This window comes from Phascolarctos cinereus, unplaced genomic scaffold, assembly GCF_003287225.1.
Source record: "Phascolarctos cinereus isolate Bilbo 61053 unplaced genomic scaffold, phaCin_HiC Scaffold_2;HRSCAF=192, whole genome shotgun sequence".
In the NCBI taxonomy this organism is placed as follows: Eukaryota; Metazoa; Chordata; class Mammalia; order Diprotodontia; family Phascolarctidae; genus Phascolarctos; species Phascolarctos cinereus.
In genome coordinates, this window is record NW_027555625.1 from 375,546,731 (window position 1) to 375,573,527 (window position 26,797).

Sequence of the window (26,797 nt, forward strand, 5' to 3'; positions counted from 1 at the left end):
ACAGGAAGAGCAGATTGGAACAATTATACATAGGGGAGCTCCATGTGAGAGATGACTAATCTGATTTTAAGGGGATTGGGGGATTTATTCTTGAGATAACTAAAAGAGAAAAGAGTATCCAAACATTTGGGGGAAAATATGGAATTCGTTATTACTACCAAGAAAAAAAGGCAACCTGGGGAATATTCATAACTACTGACTCGTATCTACTTTGATATTTCCTAGAAAACTTTATGACAATTATCTGCTCACCCACTTAAAGGCATCCACGATGAAGCTATGAGAAGGGAAGGCAATGGTTCTTATAAACAATGTATCTTTGTAGACCTGTAATTAACCTTTAAGTGAAAGGTGCTTACTTGTTGACTGCAAAGAAAACCTTATATTCATCAGATTGGCAGAGTTGAAGAGAAATAAAAATGACAACTATTGTGTGGAAAAATAGGCACTGTTAAAAGAGCTATGAACTGGTCCAGCCATTCTGGAAAGAAATGTCGACTTATGCTCCCATAGCTATAAAATTATGACTGAGCGATGTCACTTTTAGGTCTGTGCCCCCAAAGAGATCAAAGAAAGAGGAAAATGACCCATATGTACAAAAATATTTATAGCAGCTCTTTTTGTGATGGCAAAGAAATAGAGAAGGTGTCTATCAATTGGGGAACGACTGAACAGATATGAATGTGATGGAATACTGTTGTGTTGTGAGAAATTGTGAGGGGGGGTTGTTTCAGAGAAGCCTCGGAAGACTTACGTGAACGAATGCAAATGAAGTGAGTAGTACCAGAAAAACAGTAACATTAATACTGTAAAATCAAATAACTTTGAAAGACTCTGGGAAATTTGATCAGCACCATGTCTCAGTTAGTCTTCACAACCCTGTGAGATAGGGACTGCTGTTATTATCCCCATTTTACAAATGAGGAAACTGAGGCTGACAAAAGTGAAGTATTTTGCCCATTGTCACAGAGCTAGTAAATATTTATGGCTGTGTTTGCACTCGGATCTCTCAGACTCCAAACTTAGTGCATTTACACACAATGCTTCCTAGTTGCCTAAGTGGCATTGCAAATCAGTCAGTCCGTAAGCACTGTAAGCACCTACTCTATGCCAGGCACTGTGCTAAACACTTCACATATATTATTTCATTTGATCCTCATAACAACCCTGGAAGGTAGGTGCTATTGTCATCCTCATCTTACAGATGAGGAAATTGAGGCAAACAACGTGACTGGTTCAGGGTCCGAACTAGTACTTGTCTGAGGTGAGATTTGAACACAGGTGTGACCATGGCACTGCCTAATTGCCTCAAAGAGTCCAACCTACTGAAATAGGAAAAACTTAGTGGCTGAAGGATGCTAATTGTCCAGACTATGATAAAATTATATCTACAGCCCATCAGTGGTTTACCTTGGACAGATACTATATGTGGACAATGAATTGTGCTCAGAATTTAATAGCAGAAGAAGAGAAGGAAAGATTGCCCTGTGGGAATTGCATGGTTCTTCAAAATGGATATCCTTTGTTTTAATGTCACCTTCTTTTCCAAATAGTTCCTTTCCCTTGCACGTAGAGCTTCAGTGTCTCTCTTGAGGCACTGATGTCTCACTTCATGAATTAAATTAGGAAATCAGAATGTTAGTCTTGACCATTTTACTTGTCAGGTCTTCTAACACAGTATTTCAGTTCCCTTATCTGGTTATTGATGATATTAAAAACAATTTATTAACCCAGGGGTGTTTCAATGACAATTCTACAATTCCTGTGATTCCCACAAACCTACCCTTCTTCTGAATCAGTTTGAAGTAGATTTATCTATCAACAAGCATTTCTTAAGCACTTACTAGATATTGTGCTAGGCCTTGGCAGCCCAGAGGCAAAAATAAACAGTCCCTATGCTCAAGGAACTTAGGTCTAGTGGGGAATGACAACCTGTACAGATAGAAGTATGTAAGAAAATGTTCCAGAGAAATACAATGTGGTGGTAGTGGGGAGAGCAGTAGAGCTTGATGGAACAGAAGAGGTTTCATGTAGAAGGCTGTGTTTGAGCAGAGCTCTGCAAGAAGGCTGGGGTAAGGAGGGAATGTATTCTAGGCATCTAGTTCACTAGAGCTAGTGAGAAGGCCCAGAGATGAGGGAGAGAGCATTATCTGTGAAGAACAGCTAGAAGGCTGGACAAACTGGACTGCAGAGGGTAGGAAGGGCAGTAAGCTGGAACAAGGTTGGAAAGGCCAGATTTTGAAGGGATTTAAATGTCAAACAGCAGAGTTTACATTTGATCGAGTTTGTGGTAGGGAAGTAAGTGACATGTTCAGACCTGTGCTTTAGGAAAATCAGTTGGCTAGCACACAAGAACTTCATACATGCTTTTTGATTGACTTTAGAAGTTTGTGGAAGATTGTTTGGAGTGGGGAGAGACTTGAGGCAGGGTCACCACATAGAAGGCTTTTGCAACACTTGTTAAGGTAGAAAAGACAAAGTTTGGCAAATGATTGATTAGGATATGTAGGATGGGAGTGGGAATTCAGAAATAACCTGCTGAGATTGTGAATGTGGGTGACTGCTACTCTTGAAAGGATTAAGGAAGTTCAGGAGGGAGTTAGGTTTTGGGGTAAAGGATAAGTTGTAATTTGCAAATGTCAAGTTTAAGAGACTTACACATCGGAATATCTAATTGGCAGTTGGACATGTTCTCCTGGAGCTTGGACCAGGATTGGATAAGGGAGTGATGTGTATAGAAATGATTATTAAATTATTTAGTCATCAAATGAAAGAGTACAGAAAAACCATCATGGCTGAGCCTTGGGGAGACTCCGTTATTTGGGGGGAGGGAGGTCAAGACTTGGATGACAAAGCAGGAGACCTTACTGAGAAAACTCAGAGAGACTTTCCGAGGGAGAGAAATTCAGCCATGTTGTCCTGCAGAATGAGGATTGAGAAGAAGCCATCAGATAGGATAATTAATAGACCATTGGTAACTGTTTACTTTGGGTAGAGTAGTTGAAGTTTAGTGATGAGTCATTCAGACAACAATCATTTATTAAGCACTTACAATGGGTCAGACAGTGGCTAAGCACTGGAGAAGTAAATACAGGCAAAAGATGGTTTTTTCAGTGACTGTGATGATGTTCGAAGCCAAATTGCAAAGGGTTGAAACGTTTTCTCAAGTCTTGTCATTTCTCTCTCCGCAAGGTCTCTTTCATTCATTCTCTTCACTCACATGACTACCCTTCCTGGTTCAAGCCTTCCTCACCACTTGCCAGGATGTTATCATATTTCCAGAGCTCCTCTGCAGCGCATGATTTTTCTTTCCGCATTCTGTGTCCCAGTCAAACTAGATTCCTTACTGTTTCCCAAAGACAACATTATAACTTGTTATTTCTAGATGTTGAGGCAGTTTAGGTAGCACAGTTGATGTAGTGTTGGACCTGGAGTCAGGAAGACTTGAGTTTAAATGTGGTCTCAGACACTATGTGTGACTGGGAGAAAGTCATTTAACCTCTGTCTCAATTGTAAAATAGTGGCCTTAACTCCCAAGGCTGTTGTGAGGCTCAAATGACCTGTTTCTAAAGCACTTAGCATACATAGTGCCTGGCACATAGTAGGGGCTTAATAAATGCTTATTCCATCTATTAATCCACTCATCTGTCCATATTTTCTGTCTTTTTGACTTTGCACGGGCTGTGTGTGATTCCCATGCCTGGGGTGTGTATATTCCTTTATATTCTTTGCCCTGTGGATTCTCTAACTTCCTTCAAGGCTTAGTACAAGTTCCACCTTCTATATGAGGCCTATCCTGATTCCTTCTTGCTCCATCATCCCTAATTACTTTGTACATTCTCCCCTTCTTGATCTCTCCATCCCTGCTGCTGTCATCCCATCTCTCTCCTCCTTTTGAGTAGACTGTCTACGATCAATGCCTATACTTCCTTTCTTCTCACTTTCTTAACTCTGCAGTCTGGCTTCTGACTTCATCATTTGACTGAAATTGCTCTCTCCAAAGTTACCAGGGATCTCTTAATTAGTTGCCAAGTCTAATGACCTTTTCTCAGTTCTCATACCTCTTCATCTCCCTGTAGCCTTTGACACTCTCAATCATCCCTTTCCCTCTCTTCTCTCCAGGCTTTCGTAACACCACTCTCTCCTGGTTCTCTTACCTGACCACTCTTTCTCCTTCTTCTTTGGTGGATCTTTTTCCAGGTCATGCCCACTAGTGGTGGGCATTGTCTTAGGCTCTCTTCTCTTCTCCCTGTATCCTGTTTTGCCTTGTGATCTCGTCACCTCCAGGGGATTCAATATCTTCTCTGTGCCGATACTTCTCAGATCTCCTCACCCAGCCCTAACCTCTCTCCTAACCTCCAGATTTGCATAGCCAGCTTCCTATTAGACATCTCAGATTGTCCCGCAGGCATCTTAAACTCAGCAGATCCAAAACTGGACTCATTAACCCCCCCATCCCCCCCGTCCCCTTGCCCCCAACCTGCCCTTCTTCCTTACTTCCTTATTACTCTCAGGGGACCACCATTCTCCCAGTCATCTAGACTCTCAGTTTAGGTGTCATCACTGACTTCTGACTTTTCTTATGCCCCATATCCAGTCAGTTGCCAAGTTTTGTTGATTTTACCTTCATAACATTTCTTTTCTTTCTTTTTTTTTTATTTTAAGGCAGTTGGGGTTAAGTGACTTGCCCAGGGTCACACAGCTAGTAAGTGCCAAGTGTTCGGTCTGAGACCAGATTTGAACTCAGGTACTCCTGACTTCAGGGCCGGTGCTCTATCCACTACACCACCTAGCTGCCCCCTTCATAACATTTCTTGTGTATTCCTCCTTATCTCCTCTGACATTGCCACCACCTTAATACAGGTTCTCATTGCTTTATGCCTGGACTATTGCAATAGCCTGCTGATCGGTTTCCCTGCCTCAAGCCTCCCCCCACTCCAGTCCACCCACCACTCAGTTATCAAATTGATCTTCCTAAAGTGCCAGTCTGATCATATCATCCCCTCACCTTTATTCAGTCAACTCCAGTGTCACCCTATTACCTCCAAGATCAACTATAAAATCCTTTGTTTGGTGTTCAGAGCCCTTCATAACCCAGCCCCGTCCTCTCTCTCCAGTCTTCCTACACCTCACTCACCTCAGGTACCCCACAATCAGTGACACCAGCCTCCTTTCTGTTCCTCACACATAACACCCCATCTCCTGACTTGGAGCATTTTTCCTGGCTGTCTTCCATGTCTGGAATTTTTTTCCGTCCTCATTTGGATCTCCTGGCTTCCCTGACTTCCTTCAAGTTTCCACTGAAATCCCATCATCTACAAGAAGCTTTTCCCTATCCCCCTTAATGCTCGTGCCTTCCTTGTGGTATCTCCAAATTACCCAGTATACATCTTGATTGTATGTAGTTTTTGCAGAATGTCTCCCCCATTAGATTGTGAACTCCTGGAGGGTAACGACTATTTGATAACTTTCTTTGTATTCACAGCCACTTATTATAGTGCCTGGCACATAGTAGGTGCTTGTTGATTTTGCTTTGCAGCCCGGCCCCAACCTGTCTTTCCAGCTTCCATTATCTAGCCAAACTTGCCTTCTTTCTCCTCCTCACATAAAACACTCACATCTCCCATTTCCAAGCCTTTGCACTGGCAAGGAATTTTCGTGCCTGGAATCTAATCCCTCCTCACTTTAAAATCCGTTCTTTGCTCACTTAAAAAAAATCATTTAAAAGATGATTGGCTAGCTGACAGTCAAGGAGACTGATTCTTGTTGGAGGAGCTGCCCATCCCCACAGTCTATGAAAGGGAAGTTTGCTTTTGTCTCTGTCTCCATCTGTCTCTGGCTCAGTCCCTAGCTCTTTTTCCCTGTTCCTGTCCCTCTTCCTCTGCTAGGTCTCTTTCTGCCTCTCCCTCTTCCTCCTTCCCTCTCTCCCTTCTTCACCTCTTCCTCATTCCTTCCCTCCTTTCCTCTCTCCCTTCCTCTCTCCCTTCCTCTCTCCCTTCCCTCACCCCTTCCTCATTCCTTCCCTCCTCCTTCTCTCTTCCCTCACCTCTTCCTCATTCCTCCCTTCTTTCCCTCTCTCTTTTCCCTCAGTCCTTCATTCTTTCCCTCCTCCCTCTCTTCCCTCACTCCTTCCTCATTTCTTCTCTTTCCCTCCCTCTTCCCTTATCCCTTTCTCATACTGTCTCCTTCTTCTCTCTCCCTTCACCCCTTCCTCATTCCTTCCCTCCTTCCTGTTTCTTCCCTCACTTTCTCATTCCTTCCCTCTTTCTCTTCCTTCACCCCTTTCTCATTCCTTCCTCCTAATCTCTTTCTTCCTTCACCCTTTCCTCATTCCTTCCTCCTAATCTCTTTCTTCCTTCACCCTTTCCTCATTCCTTCCTCCTAATCTCTTTCTTCCTTCACCCTTTCCTCATTCCTTCCCTCTTTTCTTCTCTCTTCCTTCACTCCTTCCTCATTCTTTCCTTTTCTTTCTCTCTCTTCCTTTTCTCCTTCCTCATTCCTTCCCTCCTTCCTCTCTCTTCCCTCACCCCTTTCTCATTCCTTCTAATCTCTCTCTCTTCCTTCACCCTTTCCTCATTCCTTCCCTCTTTTCTTCTCTCTTCCTTCACTCCTTCCTCATTCTTTCCTTTTCTTTCTCTCTCTTCCTTTTCTCCTTCCTCATTCCTTCCCTCCTTCCTCTCTCTTCCCTCACCCCTTTCTCATTCCTTCTAATCTCTCTCTCTTCCTTCACCCTTTCCTCATTCCTTCCCTCTTTTCTTCTCTCTTCCTTCACTCCTTCCTCATTCTTTCCTTTTCTTTCTCTCTCTTCCTTTTCTCCTTCCTCATTCCTTCCCTCCTTCCTCTCTCTTCCCTCACCCCTTTCTCATTCCTTCTAATCTCTCTCTCTTCCTTCACCCTTTCCTCATTCCTTCCCTCTTTTCTTCTCTCTTCCTTCACTCCTTCCTCATTCTTTCCTTTTCTTTCTCTCTCTTCCTTTTCTCCTTCCTCATTCCTTCCCTCCTTCCTCTCTCTTCCCTCACCCCTTTCTCATTCCTTCTAATCTCTCTCTCTTCCTTCACCCTTTCCTCATTCCTTCCCTCTTTTCTTCTCTCTCTTCCTTCACCCTTTCCTCATTCCTTCCCTCTTTTCTTCTCTCTCTTTCTTCACTCCTTCCTCATTCCTTCCCTCTTTCCCTCTCTCTTTCCTCACTCCTTCCTCATTCCTTCCCTCTGAGGAGGTGGCGCTTGATCTGAGCCTTAAAAAAAACTAGGGATTTTGAAGGGTGGAGGTGAAAAGAGAGAACATGCCAGGTAGAGGCAAAAGCCTGGGCAAAGGCTCAGAGGAGAGAAAAGGAATATTGTATCCAAGGAATGGCAGGTAGGCCAGTCCCTGTGGTCTGAAGGTGAACAAAGGAAGGCCTAGTGCAACAAGGCTCCTTCAGTATTCTACACTTCTAGGAACCCTTTGCTGGGAGACCCAGAGAGGGCAAGGGACTCTGAAGCCTGACCTCCTGATGGTTTTACCTGATCTCTCTTCAAATGCCTGCACTGGCCTCTCTCTGTATAAGGTGTTATTTTATGACTGTAGGAGACTTCGCTGGTCCCCCATACCCATGACTTCACTCCAACTAATCTTTATAGAATTTTTACTATATGTGGAACACATAGTAAAACATGCTTCTTTCTGCTAAAGGAATTAGAGATTAAATAAGACGCAGTATGACCGCACATGAAGCCCATAATCTAGTTGGCCCATGGGACACATACTCAAGTAACTAGAATACGAGGTGATGTATGATTAGTGTGTATGTAACAGAGTTGCTGTATGAGTTCAGATTGGGAAGAGTCTTTACTGAAAGGGCAGATGCAGAGAGGGAGAATATGGGAGTTTAATGTAATAAAAAGAGATGTCACTGTGCTAGGCTAGAGATACAAAATGATAAAAATGAAAGAACTCCTGCCCTCATGGAGCTTACACTATACTAAGGGGGCAGGGAGAAGAGTTGGATATATAAATATAGAGTCATTTGGCAAGGGGAAAACACCAACAGCCAGGGACATCAGGTAAAGCTTCAAAGAAGAGATAACACTTGAGTGGAGCTTTGAAGTTGTAGTTCGTCCTTCATTTTCAAAGAGGACCAGACAGCTAAGGGTTCTGAGAAGCGGAGATGGGGAGGGAGTTCATTCAAGACAGGACAAAGACTTGTACAAATGCTTGCAGGCAGAAAACAGCATGATGAGTTCAGGGAATATCCAATAGTCCAATTTGCCTGAGCAAAATGCCGAATTCAGGGCTGTTCTTTGATTGTTCTCCGATTGGGTCAGGGTCAGGTAAAATAGTAGCAACACCTTATGTTTCTCTAATGTTTTGATGATTACAAGGTCTACCCTCCCAACAATCCTGTAGGTAGTACAGGTATTATTAACCCCATCTGGCATGTGAGGAACCTGAAGTCCAGGGAGGTTAAGGGACTTTTCCATGGTAACACAGTGTTAGAATCAGGTTTTGAACCCAGGACACCCCTAAGTTTAAGCTTAATGCTCCTCCTACTACATCAGATAATTACTTGGAAAATGAATTATCTCCCACAGAGTTCTACCAAATGGAGATTCTCTAGGATTAATCTGCCCCTCTTTTGAAATGTAAATACATCCCCCAGGGTTGGGCCTGTCTATCATTCCTACTTGACGGTGAATTTCTTTCCTCAAATAATCCACTATCCTTTTGAGAATGGGAGTTTTGTGAGAGGAGAGAAAGAAAAGAAAATTTTGGAGTTTGTAGCACTTTGAAGGGGGGAAGGCAATCATAATGAAAAAGTTAGGAACTTTATCTAAGAGATGAAAGTACATATACTTCAATGACAGAGGAACTTACCTGATTTAAATTCCATTGAAAACCTATGGATTGTAATCAAGGCTAGATTTGGAAACATGGAATCTTCTTCATCAACTGATGAGCTCTGCAACTGCTGGATGGGGTGTTTCCTTCTGGGCAAGTCACTGATAAGAGCTCCTGTCCAATGGGGAGGAGGGGAGACTGAATTCTCTCTTTCTTTCCCACCTCCTCAGGGGATTCCCAAAGTGCTCCTGAGGCCTGTACTGCCCTGTTCTTGTTCGTTCGTTCTCTCTCTCTCCCTCTCCCTCCCTCTCTCTCCCTCTCCCTCCCTCTCTCTCTCTCCCTCTCTCTCTCTCTCTCTCTCTCTCTCTCTCTCTCTCTCTCTCTCTCTCTCTCTCTCTCTCTCTCTCTCTCTCTCTCTCCTCTCTCTCTCTCTCTCTCTCTTCCTCTCCTCCCTCTCTTCCCCATTCCCTCCATACACACAATTATCCATGTTCATGTTTGTTTTGTTATTGTTCTTGGTCTTTATATCTAGCACTTAGCACAATTCCAGGAATACAATAGGTACTTAATAAATACAGACAGCTTTCTCTAGAAGTTTGACTGAGAAAGGGAAAAGAAATGTAGAATGCTACCTTGGGCATTGGAAGGGTCAAGATGGATGGGAAAAACATGCAAATGATTTTTCCAGTATAGGATGAGAGAAGCAATTAAATGTACATGTCAGCTAAGATGCAGAGACAGTTTTCTGTGGTTACTCTTGCCTCCCAGTAGCCTGGAGGATTCTGTTAATTAGAGTTGCTCATTAGTGTTCTGTTTGCTTACTGCTAACTAACTTCTTTCCCAGAACAATGAAAAAGGGTGAGACTAGCACTCTTTTGGTGGTGGTGGTGGGGGGGGTAGGAAAGAAAACCTTCTTTTCGGATTGTAGTGTAAGTCGGATGCTTTTGGACAGCTGCAAGAGGAATTTCAATGTAGGCACTTTCCCTTTGTAGGAGTTATCACTGACCTGTATCTCCAGTTGAATTTTCTGACTCTGGTTGTCTTGGTTTCTGTACTTATATAGTATCATTTAATGAGCTTAGGATGAGGGGAATGATAGAGAAGGTGAAGAAATGTAGGGTTTACCTCTCCTTCTGTTTCTGTTCCTTTCACCTCCCTTTACCTTTCAGACATCATTAGAAGTAGAGTAGAGAGGGGCTAGGCCTTAGCTTTGAGAAGTCTCTCCAGGGATGTGGGGCCTGTCATGTCAACAAATTGCAACACTGGTGTGGGTAATGGATTTAGAGTAGACCAAGAACATGCCTGGGATTGTAGCACATCCTTTGGAAATAGGTACTTGCTGCTTATTCTATAAAAGTAAGTTGAATTTCCTTTGTTATTCACTTTGGAGTAGTCATTTGAAAGATTGATGATGAAGAAAATACATTTCGTTATTTAAAATAATTAAAATTTTTTCAATGAACAAAATCCATTTTATGCTAATATGCTTATTAAGCAGAATGTCAATATACCAAATGCATCAATACTTTAGGGAATTCTTGACCTCATTGATGGGCATTAGTAATAGAGGGGAGGAGAAGAGATATGGGATGAAAGCTAGCGGGGATTGATGGATTAAGTGTTAGGTGTTTTGGGTTTTTTTTGAGAATGTACAAAACACAGTCATGTTTGTGGGCATGAGTCCCGGTCAGCAGACTTGTGATTGAAGAATAGTAGGAGTGGGACTTATCTGTTGGAGAAGATGGTAAGGAATGGGGTCATTTGTACAAGTACAGGGGTTTTCCTTGGAAAAGAGGACCATCTCATTATGTGAGATAGGGATAAAGGAGAAGATAGTGGCAGAAGGCATCTGGGATGAAAAGGTTTGGAAGAGCCACTCTGTTTAGTGGCATGATGAGTTAATTAGGGAGGTATAAAAAAGATTATATTACCATAGTGAGGAGCCCATTTGAAATTCTGTAGCATTAATTGGGAGTGGATCCAATCAGCTTGCTTGCATGGTTTTCCTCTAGCTTCATTCAGCAGCATGTAAGTAGGACCATATGTAAAGGGTGGTGGGAGTAATTAAGTAAGCCTCTGTAAGGCTGAGGCTTTGCGATGTAAGATTGGGGATAGAATAAGGTGCTAATGGACTGGAGTGTAGTATAGTGTATAGAGCTGAAATGGTTCACCAAGGGGTCAGGATGGGTAAGGGAGGCATGTACAGCCAGTGAAGGGTTGATGGCTTGGGTAAGAACTGAGGCAGGGTGGAGGAATTGGAGGTCGTAATGAAGATGAAAAACAGCAGATTGTGATCAGATAAGGGAATTTCAGAGTTCATGAATATGGAAGGTAGTGCATTTGAGTCAAGCTTATTGGCCTGTAGTTTTTAGACATAGTTCTCTTTCCTATTTTGAAAATGAGGGTTAAGGAAGCCCGGTTGGGGAATGGTACAAAGTGATTTATCTCTTTCTAAACTAACCAAGATGCTGAGATTCCTTGAAAGATTTTGTTTTCTATAAATGAGTCCTACACCCGTGAGCAACCACCAGCAGCATATGATTCCTTGTTGTTCATCAATCACCAAGCATTTGTTAAGCGCGTGCCTCATCTCAGGGACTATTCTAAGCACTGAGGTTTTCAGAGACCTTGAACTCAAGAACTTGTACATTTACTTAATGAATCAGGAATGATGACACAGGTTATAAGGTTGCTATTTGTAGTCAGAGAATTAGGTGGATTCACAAAGGATAAAAGCCATTAAGAAAAATGTGTGCCTTGTCATTTACTAGCTGTGTCGTCTTGGGTAAGTCATTTGACTTCTATAAGTCTCATTATTCTCATATGTAAAATGTGCTAGGCTGATTTTCCATAGTTCTGGGCCTTAAAGTACTTCAGTCTTTTAAGGAAGGGAAAGTAACTACAACAGTACTCAGCGAGACAGCTCTATCCCGCCAAGAGAGATCAGGAAGTAGTAGTGGACCACAAGTGAAATGCAATTTGGTGATCCAATATACTTAAAAAATAAAAAAATCATATCTCTTATCTGAATGAAGAGTATGATCGTTCGAGATGTCCCTGATGTAATCTTTCCTCTTAGTCTTGTTTAGGTTGTTATTATAAGATGATATTCCCTTTTGGCATGTAACTCTGAAGCAAAATCTAGAGTACTTAAAGTAGAAGTTTGGAAAGTCTTCGGGAACATTGTTTAGCCTGGAGAAATCAAGGCTGGCGGGAATTCAGTTTCCAGTCTGTGAAGGGATGTTTTGCTCATGCCATTCACATTCACGGTTATGGTTTTTAATTATGTATTTGCCTTCCATTTCTTTCTTGCTTTATGATCCAACTTCTCTTGCTAGAGTGTGCTTTGCTTATTACTTATCTCTTTCTGATTTTACCCTCCTTCTCAAACCCTTCTCTTCCTTGTCCCTTCTGCCTATCTGTTTCCATATTTAATGTATTCCTGTGCCAGGGGTGTGTGTGTGTGTGTGTGTGTGTGTGTGTGAGAGAGAGAGACAGACAGACAGACAGACAGAGACAGAGAAAATGAGAGAGAATGTATAACAAACATTTCTCACAGAAAGCGACTAAAAATCCTGCCACTAGACTATGAGAATTCAACTTTACTTTGGTTCAAAGTGAGGTTCATGCCTGATTCCTCCACCCCTTCCTCCATGTCTACTCTTCATTTCCTATACCCTGATTATGTGAGCTACCCAGTTCTTTCCCCCTCTTCCTCCTTACTTCCCTAGTAGATTCCCTTTTTCCACAGAAGGGATATTTAGAAAATTGTGTGCTAAAAACCCAAAAAACCCCAGCTGTCTGTGCATTCCTGAGGGCGGGACAAGACTTCACTTATATTTCCTTACAGCAGGTGGGTGAGAACTTAGGTTAGATATTAGGGGGAAAAACCCCAACATTTCCCCTGAAGGGTTATAGAACATTATAGTACAATATGAAAGGATCTTAGGGAGTTGTTTATTTTTTTCTGGTGACTTTAATAGGCAGCTAGCCTTTTTTAAACTGAAGGGTGGTTTTTAAACGTTCTTGTTGTTTGAAAACATCCCCTCTCCTGACATTTATGGATGTGTCATTTTTTTTTCCTCGAAGTTAAAAGGGCTCTTTTGCACAGTAATTTGATTTTCATCTTGGTATTCAATTTAAGAAGGCAGTGATTTTCTTATTAGAATTTCCTGCTACCACTGAGTCAGCTCCATGGAGACATTCTCCCTTTCTAAACCTGCTTGTTACTCCCTTTTCTCTTCCCTCCCTCACAGCTGCTGGCCTTCCTGCAGGGACTCTTCACCTTCTATCATCATGGTTATGAACTTGCCAAGGATTTCAGTGACTTCAAGACACAGTTGACCATCAGCATACAGAATGTGAGTGGACACAGAGCCAAGGCCTTGGGATGGGAGGGGCAACTTGTATGGTGTCTTTACCTTCTAGTAGGTGTATTTGGAGAAAGTGAGGCAATTAAAGACAGTTGATTACAAAACAAGAAAAGAAAAAAGGAAAAAGAAAAGAAAAAAAATGTGTCCTGCCTTGAGGACTACCACCTTGAAAACAGAACCCAGATTATGTTTGGCCTGGGTCTTAGTTGTACTCTGTGGGCAGCAGAGAGACAGACATCTTCAGGACATTAGCCTCTTAGACATTCTTTTAAAGCACAGCTAACTTTTATTTTTGGGGGAGGTATTGCTGCCAGTTTTTTTTTAATTGCCCAAAAAGGAATCAGAAATTCTCCAACTAGTGGCATTTCCATTTTATTGTAGCTACATGTCATCTTGCTCTTCTGAGGGATAGCGGTGAGGATAGGGCCTCTTGCCTCTTCCCCATGACCTTTAATTCTTAGTATAGTCTGCAGAATTCATTACTAGACTCATTTTCATTATTTTGCTTTTGCATTTCTTCTTCTCCCTCCCCTTATTTTATTTAAAATATTTCCATGCCATTTAATAGCTAACATTTATATAGCACCTGCTATATGCAGTGCCAGGCACTGTGCCAAGCTCCTTACCATTATTTTATCATTGGATCCTCTTAACAACCCTGGGAGGTAGGTGCTATTATTATCTTTGTATTACAGTTGAGGAAATTGAGGTTAAGTGGTTTGCCCAGGATGACACAGCTAGTAAATGTCTGAAGCTGTATTTGAACTTGGGTCTTCCTGACTTTGGACCCAGTGCTCAATCCACTGTGCTACTTAGCTGTCCCATTTCTGTGGTCATTTCCCTCATCCCCCCTAGTTTTGCCAGTGAATCGGTTAAGCAAAACCAGTCAACACTTCAGCTTCACAGAAGAGACCTTGTGCACCTGTATTCTCCTCCCTTTCAACTGAGAGCCAGGAGTATATTTCTGTTCTCTGGGATTGAGATTAGTCATTGTGATTAATCAGGTGTCAGCTGCCTTTCATCATTCATTTACATAATTATAGTTGCATATATTATTCTCCTGGCCTGCTTGTAACAGTTTGTGCGGTTCATGGAAGGCTTTCCGTGTTTTTCTGATTTTTTCATGGTTGTCATTTCTTACAGCATAGCGTAGTACAGAGTTCTATTCATAGACCACTTTTGGCCCAATCCTACCCCTAGTCAATGGGCCTCCCACTTTCTTTCCAGTTTTTGATATATGTGGGACTTTTCTTTGTTTGACCTGCTTGGGTTATATGCCCAGGTGTAGGTTGTGTAGTTCAGAGTTTCCTGAGGTATTTGTTAATTAGAATCATTTGCTTTAAATAAATGAAACTTTAGTATACCCTTCCCATGTTATGGTTACACTGTTATTCTGTTTTTGCTCAGGTGATCTTTATATTCTAGCCCAATAAAGCATTTATTAACTGCTTACTGTGTGCCAGGCACTTTGCTAAGCAAACCAATAAAGAGAAAAATAATTTAACTCCAAAAGATCCTAGGAAGAAAGCACATATGTGGAATCCAATCCATTTTCAATTTACCCTGAATTTTTATTTTTGTTCTCTCCCAAGTCTTGTGGACCTGGAAGTTTACAGAGCTCTGGACCTTTGAAGTCTTGCCCTCCTCTTAAAAAACAAATATAGATTAAAGCACCCTTAATCATTAGGCTGATTTACGGATTAAGGGAGATAGGACCAAAGATTAAATTTTTCTGATTTAAGTAAAATTGTTTTCATTGTAGACAAGAAATCGCTTTGAAGGTACCAGGTCAGAAGTGGAGTCACTGATGAAAAAAATGAAGGAGAATCCTCACGAACATAAGACCATTAGTCCTTACACCATGGAGGGCTATCTCTACGTCCAGGAGAAACGTATGTGATTTTCACTACGCGGTGGGTGATGGAGGAGAATGGGAATTTGGCAGTGACACTTTGGAAGAAAGATGTTCCAGTTTGCCGCCGAGGGGGAATTTTGAATGAGAGGCTCAAAAAAGCATTCAGGAAAAGGAGGCCTGAGACTAGGTTTAGTTATGGGTCCGTTGCTTACTTGGTGCCCTCAGACAGGAATGAGCAAATATTTGGTCCTTATTTAATTGTTGTTCAGTCATGTCAGACTCTTTGCGACCCTGTGGACCGTGCTGTCCATGGGATTTTCTTAGCAAAGATACTGGAGTGGTTTGCCATTTCCTTCTCTAGTGGATTAAAGCAAACAGTGATTTGCGCAGGATCACACAGCTAGCTAAGTAAGGTCATATTTGAACTCAGGTCTTTCAGACGCTAGACCCAGCATTGTATTCAACCGAGCCATCTAGCTGCCTCCTAAGCAAACAGAAATTAAACGACTTGCCCAAAATCACACAGCTGGTAAGTAAATATTTGAGGCCGGATTTGAAATCAGGTCTTCCTAACTCCAGGCCTGGTGAAAATAGTTTAGAAGGGAGAGGACCAACTTCAGAGCAGAGCTAGGGTAAGGGTGATATAAATGGAGAGAAGGAAATAGGATTGAGTGGTGTTCTAAAGTTAGCATTGACTAGATTTGGCGTGTGGTTGAGTATGTGGGTGAGAGAGGGAGTAGTCAAGGATGACTGATGTTAAAACCGTAAGTGACTGGAGAAGATGAGAGTGCCTACGGAAGAGCTGGGAAAGGTTAGAGAAGTGTGGGTTCAAGAGGAAAAATGATATTTGATTCTGGATATGTTATGTTTAAGGTGCCGATGGGATGTCCAGGTGGAGGTATCCAGAAGCCAGTTGGGTATGTGGGACTAATTAGGTTATTGTGGGAGACATATTTGTGGAGGTGAGAAGAATGCATCTCTGTGGAGGTGAGAAGAATGCACCAAGATAGTTTCAGAAGGGAAGAAAAGATGGCCCAGGGCACAGCCACACAGAACACCTCTACTCAGGGCTCATGAGGAGGAGTGGTCAGACAGGAGAGAATAGTGTTATAAAAAAATCCAGGTCTCTAGAAGACAGTGATTGACCACGTTAGAAAGTTGAAGAAGGGTGAAGTCTGATAAAAAGGTGCAAGACTTGAACAATTGGGAAGTTTGTACAGTGACTGTTGAGGGAGCAGATTCAGTAGAGTGGTGTCGGAAAACAGATTTCAAGAGACTGAGAATTGGGCAGTGGTGAATTGGAGGCAGTGAGTGTAGGCAGCTCTTCTGAAAGTATCAGTAGGAGGACAGAGAGGATTGGTACTTGAAGGTCAATATTTGGTCACTTAGTGAGTTACTGACAACATATGGAATGGATAACTGAGGTGTATTCAGAAATAAATGACATGACCCCCATTTCAAGGAACTTATAACCTAGAAGTAGAGATGATCATTCACTTTCTTTCTTTCTTCCCCCTCCCCCCCCCTTTTGGCTAGGCAGTGGGGTTAAGTGACTTTCCCAGGGTCACACAGCTAGTATGTGTTATGTGTCTGAGGCCGGATTTGAACTCAGGTCCTCCTGAATCCAGGGCCGGTGCTCTATCCACTGCACCATCTAGCTGCCCCGATCATTCACTTTTATTGGAACTTTTTATCATTAAGACTTAGGGCTTACAAAGCAGTTTACAAATGTCTCATCCTCACAGTAACCCTGGGAGGTAGGTACTATTCCGATCTCAATTTTACAGCTGATAGAATTGAGACACACAAAAGTTAATTGGCTTGCTCAGAGCCAGACAGCTAAGAAGTGACTGAAGTACGATTTGAACTCTGGTCTTCCCAATACCAAGGCCAACCTTTATCTATTGAACCACCTAGCTGCCTCGTAAAGTACTTTGTTGGCTACAGTTTGGCCTTGAGAGTTAAGTTAGGTGAAAATTATTATCTGCATTTTGAATGTGGGGAAATTGAGCCTCGGAAGGATGGATTGATTTGTCCAAGGTCACATAACTAAGTTAATATTTGAGGCAGAATTCAAACCCAGGTTTCCTAAGAAAGAATATAGTGATTTTTACACTGCAGCACCCAGATGCATGTGTAAACTTGGAGTGCTATGATAGTTCAGAGTTGGGAGATTTCACTTCTAGGCTTGAGGCATCATTTTCAGTTTTCAAGAAGGAGGCAGCGTTGATCTGTGCCTTAAAGAGTGAGTAGGATTTCAGTGGTTGATAATGGGATGGGGAATGTTGGTAGAGAAGTGCTTTCTGGGCATAGAGACTCAAGAGGAAAGCCATTGGGAATCATGTCGTTGAGAATGTCAGATCTTCAAAAACTGCCTTTAGCGACCATATTCTCCAACTGTCCCATTTACAAACAGGGAAACTGAGGCGGGGTGGGGAGAAATGATTTGCCAAAGCTGTACTTACAGTAAATGATAGAGCTTAGAACTTGAACCCCGTTTTGTTTGTTTTTCTTTTAACTTTGGAAAATGGCAGACAGTCCAAATTAAGTAAAACATAACATGTGCTTAAGGAGGAATAGGAGATAATACTTGAGAGAAAGAGGCATTAGCCTAAAAAGCTAAAATACAGTGTAAAGAGCTGCGTCAGAGGGTCTCCATTGAGTGTTTGGTGGCCTTGAATGGACAAAATCACTTCACCTGCCTGAGCCTCAGTTTTGTCATCTGTAAAATGGAGGAGTTGGACTAGATAACCTAACGTCCCTTCCATGTCTACGTCCATGATAGATTATGTTCTGTATTAATAGAGGGTTACTTACCCTGACGAGTTCATAGACATACTGAAGTATCATGCAACTATTTATATAGGTTGCTGGACATGAAGTGAGACCTTGTTTCAAATTCTGCCTCTCATATTTCCTAGGTATATGGCCACGGATATTAAGTCCCTTTATTTCTCTGTGCCTCAGTTTCCTCTTCTCTGAAATTGGGGTAATAATACCTATAGAACCTGTTTTACAGTTACTGTAATGTTCAAATGAGATACCCAATTTAAGCCACACCTAAGCTAGAGTTTTATTCCAGTGTGAGGTACAGTAAGAAAGACAGTTTGACTGGATTGTAGAGTGTAGGTGAAGGTGAATAATGTGTAATTCATCTGGAAAGGGCCAAGCTGTGGCAGCAGGATTTAAGTGCCAGACATAGAAGTTTATATTTGTGCCTGGAGCTAATAGGGAGCTACTGGAGTTTAATGTGGGGGCAGTGGTGACATCACTTCCAGTTTAGGAAATTGCTTTGATAGCTGTGTGGAGAATGAACTGGAATGGGGTGAAATTGGAGTGAGGCAGGGAGACCGGTTAGGAGGCTACTGTCATTTTTTAGGCTAAAAGTTATGAAGGCCGGAGCTTAGGTTGTGGCTGTGTGAGAAAGAAGAATGCATGGTAATTGATTTGGGTGGGGGAGTGTTTGGGGGTGAGATTTCCCAGAATTCCCAAGTTTCCAATGATTTTAAAGATCAGATTGCAGAGGGTAAAAAGTCCATGGGGACTACTTTGGAGTATGAAGAGAAGAAAGTAAAAACGCTGAGAATCAAGAGGTTGAGACTCAGGTCATGAGACCTTCCAGGATTCCTGCATCTTGACAGAAATGGGCTTATCAGTATTGGAAGGAAGAGGTAGTTGATAGCCAGGGAGTTCTCTTTGTTTGTTCTTATCTCTTTAGAGTCTCTTCACATCCAGGTGAAGTAGAAATCTGGGGTCAGGATCCAGGGAGCTTCTCTAATGTCACAACTTAAGTTAGTGCTACAGAAAATAGCTGCAGAGAATGGGGGAGGCACACTCAAAGTTAGGGAGGCCTAGGGGAGCAAAGTCGGGAGATGGCTGCATAGTCTTGTCCCACCCGATCTTTTCTTTGGGCAGAGAATGAAAACTTGGGGAGACGTCAATACTGGAATAATGTGCAACCAATAGTGAATTAATTTAATGATTTTGCAGTGTACTAGTACAGCATCTAACACACATTGGAGCTCAGTAAATGTCAAATGAATGAATGAATTCCCCAAGGAAACCTTAGTACTTTGAGATCTTTAAAAAAAAAAACCCAGTTAAATAACTTGGAGGGGAAAATCTTATATTGATCCCTAAGGAAGCACCAGGAAGTCTTCTCTGTTTTTAGCTTTATGGGAGGACATAGACATGAGTCATACAATATGGGCAGGAATGGATGGGCTGTGGTTTCCATTTTTTGAGGAAGAGGCGGAGTAGGAGGAGTAGTGTTGGTAGTGAAGATGATGATGATGGTAGCAACAGGTAGCCTTTATATAGTATTTTAAGGTTTGCATAGTGCTTTACAAATATTTCATCTCATTTTCACATCTACCTTGTGAGGTAGGTGCTTTTATCCTCCTTTTACCAATGGAGAAACTGAGGCAGGCAGTGGTGAAATGGTTTGGTCAGGGTCGCATATCTAGTAAGTGTCTGAGACTGGATTTGTACTACAGTCTTTCTGACTCTAGGCCCAGCACTCCTACCTGCCGTGCCATCTGGCTGCCTAAGGGTGTACCCACAAAATATTCATTGGAGTGGAGATGAAATAATTACCTAATTTGTTCTCATTTATATGGCAGAGAAACTTCTGTGGTTTGAGACAGAGGGTTATATCTGTGAATGTTAATATGTATGTTTTTCTGTAAATAAAGCAGCAGGGGGAGTCATCTTTGGGTGACAGGAACCAGATTAAAATGTAACTGGGAAATGCTTAATAAAATAAATGAAAATATAATACAACATAATGTTAATTTGTGGTTTTCAGCATTTTTAGGTTTGTACGAGATTTACAAGGAGGTGTTCTCTTGTAGGTCACTTTGGCACTTCTTGGGTGAAGCACTATTGTACGTACCAGAGGGAATCCAAAAGGATCACCATGGTGCCCTTTGACCAGAAATCAGGAGGAAAAGGGGTGAGTCTGTTTGTTTTTAAATCATATTAGCTCTCTGGAGATGGTGGCTACTTGGCCACGAAGTTGATCCCTATGTAGGTTACTTAGCTTACGCTGTTCCATGGCCACCTCAACCCTGTACCCTTTGCCAAAAGGATATTGGAAGGCAGAGCAACATTGCCATGCCTGGACAAGCAAGTTAAAACACATAGCTCGGTCAAGCCATCTTCTTGCATAAAGGACAGTATTATTTTTTTGTTTTGCCTCAGTGGAATGTGTTTGCTTGAAAAGTCTCTATGAGGTTAATCACAAAGGATTTCAGGTGAATAAACTTATGTTGTTCCCTCTTTAATTGTGCTTCTTTTCTATTTTTTTTCCCTTTTGCTTCCAGAGAAGCAGCTTTTTTTTTCTTCAGCCTAGGGGGCTAGGGGTTGAGGGGTAGGCGGGTTGAGGTGGTCATGGGGGTGGGAGTGGTGGTGGTGGGGTAGGAATTAAATTCCTATATTACTCTGTCCAAAAATGTACATCTTATTCTCTGCCACAAAAGAGGGTGACACTGTTTATCTTTGGTTCTCTGGAATTGTGTTTGGCTATTGCATTAATCAGTGTTCTTAACTCTTTCAGAGTTGTTAAAATAGGCACACTAATGCACCTTTGGTGGTGGGGTTGGTGGGAGGTGGGTTCCTTTAGATTTGGACTCATTTCTTTTAACATCATACCCATAGCTTTGGGTAGGTTGTGAGACGTAACTGATAATCAGCTTCTCACCATGGATGGAATGGGTGTTCACCATAGACTATAGCAATAAAATTCTGTGCGTAACTTTTTTATGGAGCTTAAGCACATAATTCATTTAGCAGGCAGAGAAGTAACAGAAGTCTGTCTTAGGCAATTCTACCAAAAAAAAAAAAAAGTAAAACACTTGGGAGCTGTGTCTAGGTAACACAGAGGTGAGGTGTGTTCTCTAATTAAAGTGTGGTAAAAGAGCAAAAGACAAAACTTGGTTTGGAGATATGAATGTAGGAAGATTTAGATAGGTCAAGAGAGGGGAACCAAGGAGGCCTTAGAGCTCTGTGATGCTAGTAGTGGGTTAGGGAATTACTACATGGTACAGAAAGCATGTCAACCAAATGGAAGAAGCTTTGACTTGGTGCAGATGAGATGAGGAAGGATAATAGTGGTGATGGTAGGAATTTATAAGAAGAAAGGAAGGATTAATTAAGTGCCAGGCACTGTGCTAAGCACTTGGCAAATATCTTGTTTGATCTTCACAACAACCCTGAGAGGTAGCTGCTGTTATAATCCTCATTTTACAGTTGAGAAAATGGAGGTAGGTAGAGATTAAGTGACTTACCCAGGGTCACACAGCTAGTATGTATCTGAGGCAGGATTTCAACTCAGGTCTTCCTGATTCCAGGCTCTACACTCTTCCACTGTACTACTTACCTGCTTACACAAACCATTTAGCAGGATGGACCTTGCATAAAGTTTGAGTTAGAGATTGTGTGAAACAAGGGGATGAGAAGGAAGTTTGCCTCGTTGGAGCAGTCGGAGTGTACCATGGGGCAGTTAAGTTAGCAGTGGTCATGAGCTCTGATGGGATCAGCTGGTAAAGGGACGACCAGTATGTCAAGGTCAGGCAGATTCAGGGTACGTGAGAGGGTGGGCTTTTGAGAAAAGAATGATGAGGCTAGATTACCTCTGAAAGTACACAGTTTTGACGATTGCTTTTAAGGCAGCTTAAAGAGGCCGAAACATGGGGTCTGAGTAACAAATGATCCAAACTAGATTGGGGTTTGGAGGGATGAAATAAAAATCTATGAGAAGTGAATCCATGTACCTTTCTGTTCCTTGGGATCTTTATTGTGGCAACCTCCATCTGATATATGGTATAATTCCCCCACAGAGGGGAAAGCCAGTAACAGTGTGTATTTTATGTAATAGTTCTTGTGAGCCCCTCAGTGAGAAACTGGTTTAATGACAGAGTATGTTAAGGAGCCATTTATGGCCTGTTACCTTTGGCATTCTTGCTTTTTTCTACATCTCTGCTTACCCCCAGCCTTCTGTTTATCATTATATACTTTTCCTCATTTATCATCCATTTATGGCAGAAGAAGATATCTGTCTCTTTCATTGATCTTTTAGCTAAGAATTTCTTAAAATGTCAATTTCTTCTGACTCTGCCAGTCTTTTTTAGCTCTCAGTAGTTGAACAGATCATCTCGATGGCGCTCCCCTGATTTGGTATATTCATCCTTAGCTCCCTTCCTCCACCCACATCATATGCCATTTTTAGTTCTCCTGTTTTCTTCCATTTCACAGGAATGTACCAAATGAGCCTGGAAAGTGGGAACTGTTCCTTGTCCATTGAGCTGTAGCCTGCTCAGACATTGAGCTCACTTATTAAATCTTTTCCTTTAGAACCCAGGAAACTCTCTGTGGGAGAAGAAGGTATTTTCAGAGCCATTTGAAGAATTGCTAAGGACTCATTAAAAACCTTTGGGAGGAAAAGATTGGGTTTGAGCTTTACCTGATTCCATGTTTATAAATTTAATCAAAGAATTAATATCAGGCCATAAAAAAAAGCAAAAACCAAAAGAGATCAAGAGAAAAGGTTTGCAGATAGGAGCTGTCTTTTGAGCTGCCTTTTTCCTGACCCTTCTCTTTGAGTGATGATTCTTCCACAAGGTATCAAGAAATAGGTTTTTAAATTTTATCTTACCTTGAATATAGTTTGTCAAGACTTTTTATGTTCTAGCAGCAAGTTAGGCAAGTGTGTGGTTTTTTTCTTTCCTGTTTTGACACTCAGCCCTACTCTGTCCCTGAAAGCTGTCTGTCCAATTTTTCCTTTCTTTGCTGTTATCTGTGCCATATACATTCTCTATCAATCCATTATAAAATTGATTTTCAGCAATTATTTCCATATGTACAGGGCCCTTTCTCTGGGGCAGTGACTATTTCTTAACACCGGTGCATTGTGTGTCTCTGTATAATGTACCGTGGTTTTCATTTGTGGTCAAAGGGACTTGGATAAAATGGATAGAATAAGAAGATGACACTGGGGGTTTGTTTCTAGTGCATAGCACAGAATAGGTGCTTAATAATAAATGTTGATTGATTGATTGATTGATCTGACTCTTTTGGTTTTTAATTTTTAAAAATGAAAGCTTGTTCTTTTTTACCACTCAGGGTCACAGTGAAAGTTAACACATCAATATTTATAAGATGCAGTGAGATCTAGAATTTCTGGGTGCTAGAACTAGCATACAATTTCGTAAATGTCGAGCTAGAAGGGACCTGAGATCATCCTGTTTAACTGCTACAGTTTGCAGATGAAGAAACTGAGGCCAGATTGATTTGATGCCTTGCCTAAACTCATTGAGTGGAAAAGCTGAGACTTGAACCCAGGTCCTTTGATATCAGACCCACTGTACTATGGCCTTGATTTTTTCAATTAAATTCCCAGTGAAGAATTATTCCCTGTCATTTCATTGAGAGGCAGCGAGGTACAGTGGAAAGAGTATTGGATTTGGAGCCAAAGGACCTGAGTTCAAATCCCACCTCTTGCCATTTATTACTCGAGGGCATGTCACTTAACTTTTCTAGTTTCAATCAGTTTGTTAATTGAGGGGGTTGAACTAGATGATCTTTTAGATTCCTTCTAGCTTTAAGTCTCTATCATTCTCTGTCATTCCAGCCCATAATTAAGGTTCCAGAGGAGGTACTTTTGACTTGAATTTTAATTAGACATAGTCACTTCCACAGAAGATGTTTTGATCATTCATTTACTTAGTATGTTTGCGTGAATGTATTTGAAAATAACGACAAAAAGACCATTCAGGTTTCTCTGTAGTGTTTATAATTAGAGAAGAGGGGAGGTGGGCCCAAGATCTCCATCTCATTTCGTGCTCCTTATGTTTCTCACCAGGGAGAAGATGAATCAGTCATTCTCAAATCATGTACACGACGGAAAACAGACTCAATTGAGAAGAGGTTTTGTTTTGATGTGGAAGCCATAGATAGGTGAGTCGTTGTCTTCTCTTTCTGAGGTCCAATAACTTAATGTTTCAGTTGTAGTTTCCATTTAGTCAAAATTTGCAAAGTGTCTCCTTACCCCTCCTCCACACATCTGTCCTCATTCACCCCTCTTTTCCTTTTACCTGCATCCATTCCTTTGAATTCCTTTTGCTTCCCAGTCCTTCTCTTCTTTCTTCCCTTCCCTCCATAACCTCCCATTATCTCTTTTTCCTTTTCTCTCTCCTCCCTCCCTCCATTTCTCTACCTTCTCCTTCCTTTATTCTTCTCTTTACCCTTTTCCTCTCCCTTTCCCCCCATTTCTTCCTTACCTCTCCCTTCCTTTTTTTCTCCTTCTCTTTTCCTTTTTTCTTCCATTTCTTTTTCTTTTCCTTTCCTCTTTCTTCTTCCTTTCTCTTTCCTCTCCCCCACCATCTCTTTCCTTTCTCCCTTGTTCTTCTTCCCTTCTCCCTCCCTTACTTTTCCCCCTTCTCTCCCCTCCCCCCTTCCTGCTATCTTCATCCGATTTGGAACAGACTATGTACAATTTAGCAGCCTCTATAAGACCATTTGACTTCCCCTCACGTGTCAGGCTTAACCACTAGATGTTTCCCCCTCCCCTGCTTTGAGGTTCTGTTCTCTGGTATGCGTTTTACTCATCTACATGCTCTAAACAGAAATTTGAAGAGAAGTGACCTGATTTTCTTGGCATGATTAGACCAAATGTTTGTGGTTTTAGACTTGTTAATATAAGAAAGAAGACATGGGGAAAGAATTGGACAATTCCTGGGTGTGAAACCAGGTTGTCTGAATCAGTCACAAGAGATTTATGTGAAAGATATCTCACTAGTGTGCCACGTGCCGCCGATAAAGCCTAGGGAAGAGACCAAACCACTTGTGGATTCTCAGACCCTGGATTGAGAAACGTGGTGTATTCCTCAAACTGAAGATTCCTTCCTTAAGCCGCACCATTCCATCTTCTTAAGTTAATCTTGACAACATTCCAATTCCTTAGGATGCTTTCCTTGGCAACTGTTAATTCTTTCAAGAAATCCCATGTGTTGAGTTTATTTCAACTTCCTCTAGATTTTTCAGCATGGAGATCCTTAACTATCCAGGGGGCTTCTCACAGTAGTCATACTCGTACCAGAGATTGTCTTATTTAACCCTATCCCTGTGTTTACTTGCTGCTCTGAAAAGACTCTGCCCCTTTGCCAGGCAACATGTGTAGCCTGGTGGCTTCTTTACATATTTTGCCAACCTTTCCCAGTTCTAGAGAGTCCTTGAAACTGAAGGAAGATTGGAGTATGTTCCTGAGTATGCTTACAGATTTTGGTATGCCTTTCTTTTGCATGCTTTGTGGTGTGACACCTTGCCACTAATGTCACATAATTATCAGCCTGCTTTTTCTACCCAGCATGTCAAGCTAACATTTGCACTTAAGACTGTCTTGCAAATTCCTTAAATGTGTTATGATGATTAAGGATGAAGAAGAAAAGTAAATGCTTTTTGTGAAATGTAAGAAGTCTCCAATAACCTGTGGCGTTTGTTTGTTTGTTCGTTTGATGGAGAGTGATAGGGCCAGAAAGTCTCCCCGAGGTCCTAGAGCATCTGATTCCTCTTACCTTGAAGCAGATTCTAAGTGATGGTTCTTTTTAATATTTAATTGTAGATAACTTTGTTTATTCTGAGTATGGCATTCAGAGTGGTTAATTTTGGGGTTTTTAAATAAGGTCCTCCTCACATGGTGTTTCTTAGCTTGACCAGTCTTGATGGCATATTAGTTTGACCAGATGTTTGATCTAGGTCAGATCTATCAGTTTTCCTTGTGATTATTTGCATGGCTTTGCCCTCTAGCTCTTGAATGGGATGGAAGCCAATTCAAAGATTCAATTCCGAGAAGAATCACTGTGTTCGCTGTGTCTTCAAAAGTTGCCACGGCTTGTGGGGAGTTGTTTTTTAGGCAATTAAAACTCTCTGTGGCGCCTCTCATTTCCACCCTTGCCAATGCTTTCTAGCACCTTCTCCCCTTCCTGAGTACTTACAAGACCCATAAAAGCTTAGAATGTCCCAATTATAGACCAAGAGAAAATGTGTTGAATTGAATGAATATCCTGGAGTGGGTCTGGGAAATCTATTTTCTTCTCTCAGCTCTCTTAGCAGGTCATGGCAGGGTCCTTCAATAGTCGCTCAGAATGAGACTCCTTGTGTCCCCTTCTATTAATCCGGAGGGAGTTGTAGAAGTCTGTGATAGATATCTCCAAGTATCCTATATTTGTCTGTGTGGTTGTTGTTTTTTTTTTTCCTCTTCCCTCTACCTGTTTCTGCCTGCCCTGTATATTTTTGTAGTTTCCTCACATATTAGGAAGGGGCTAGGAAGCAAAAGACATTCCATCTTCAGTTGTCACTGGCAGCTCTCGATCCTTTTATCTTGTAAGAATCTAGTTTTTCCCCCCAAGATGCAATTCAGCAAGAAGGAGATGAAAGCTGCTTTTGTCTTCCACTAGCCGCTTGCCTATAACCCCTGGACTTATCCTCAGAGATTTCTGACCAAGTCCCTTTTTATCTGTAGGATTTGATAGGAGGAGTTATGTAGCTTAAGAAGCTAGAGTAAAGAGAGAGCGGTAAAAGGAGAAAATGAGAAGGGATAGCGGTTGTATACAACACCTTAGAGAGCCAGAATGATCACGAGGGTGCATCGATCATGTAAGGTACTAGCCGTAATATGTTGCATTAAGATTTTTCACTAGTGGTTACATGTTTTACCAAGTGATCTTTACGTCATGGGTGGTTGTTGGGAAAGCTT

General features: G+C 41.7%; 1 protein-coding gene across 4 annotated transcripts in view; it reads left to right on the plus strand.

Moving 5' to 3' along the window:
* The window catches only part of ARHGAP26 (Rho GTPase activating protein 26), a 528,120-nt gene that overhangs the window by 172,110 nt on the left and 329,213 nt on the right, over window positions 1–26,797 (plus strand). For all 4 annotated transcript variants that reach the window (XM_078150504.1, XM_021004972.2, XM_078150503.1 and 1 more), the window contains exons 7-10: window positions 13,074–13,178; window positions 14,953–15,082; window positions 19,899–19,999; window positions 23,906–24,000. In XM_078150504.1, coding sequence (XP_078006630.1) covers window positions 13,074–13,178; window positions 14,953–15,082; window positions 19,899–19,999; window positions 23,906–24,000 — 431 coding nt within the window. The remainder of the gene's footprint in view (window positions 1–13,073; window positions 13,179–14,952; window positions 15,083–19,898; window positions 20,000–23,905; window positions 24,001–26,797) is intronic.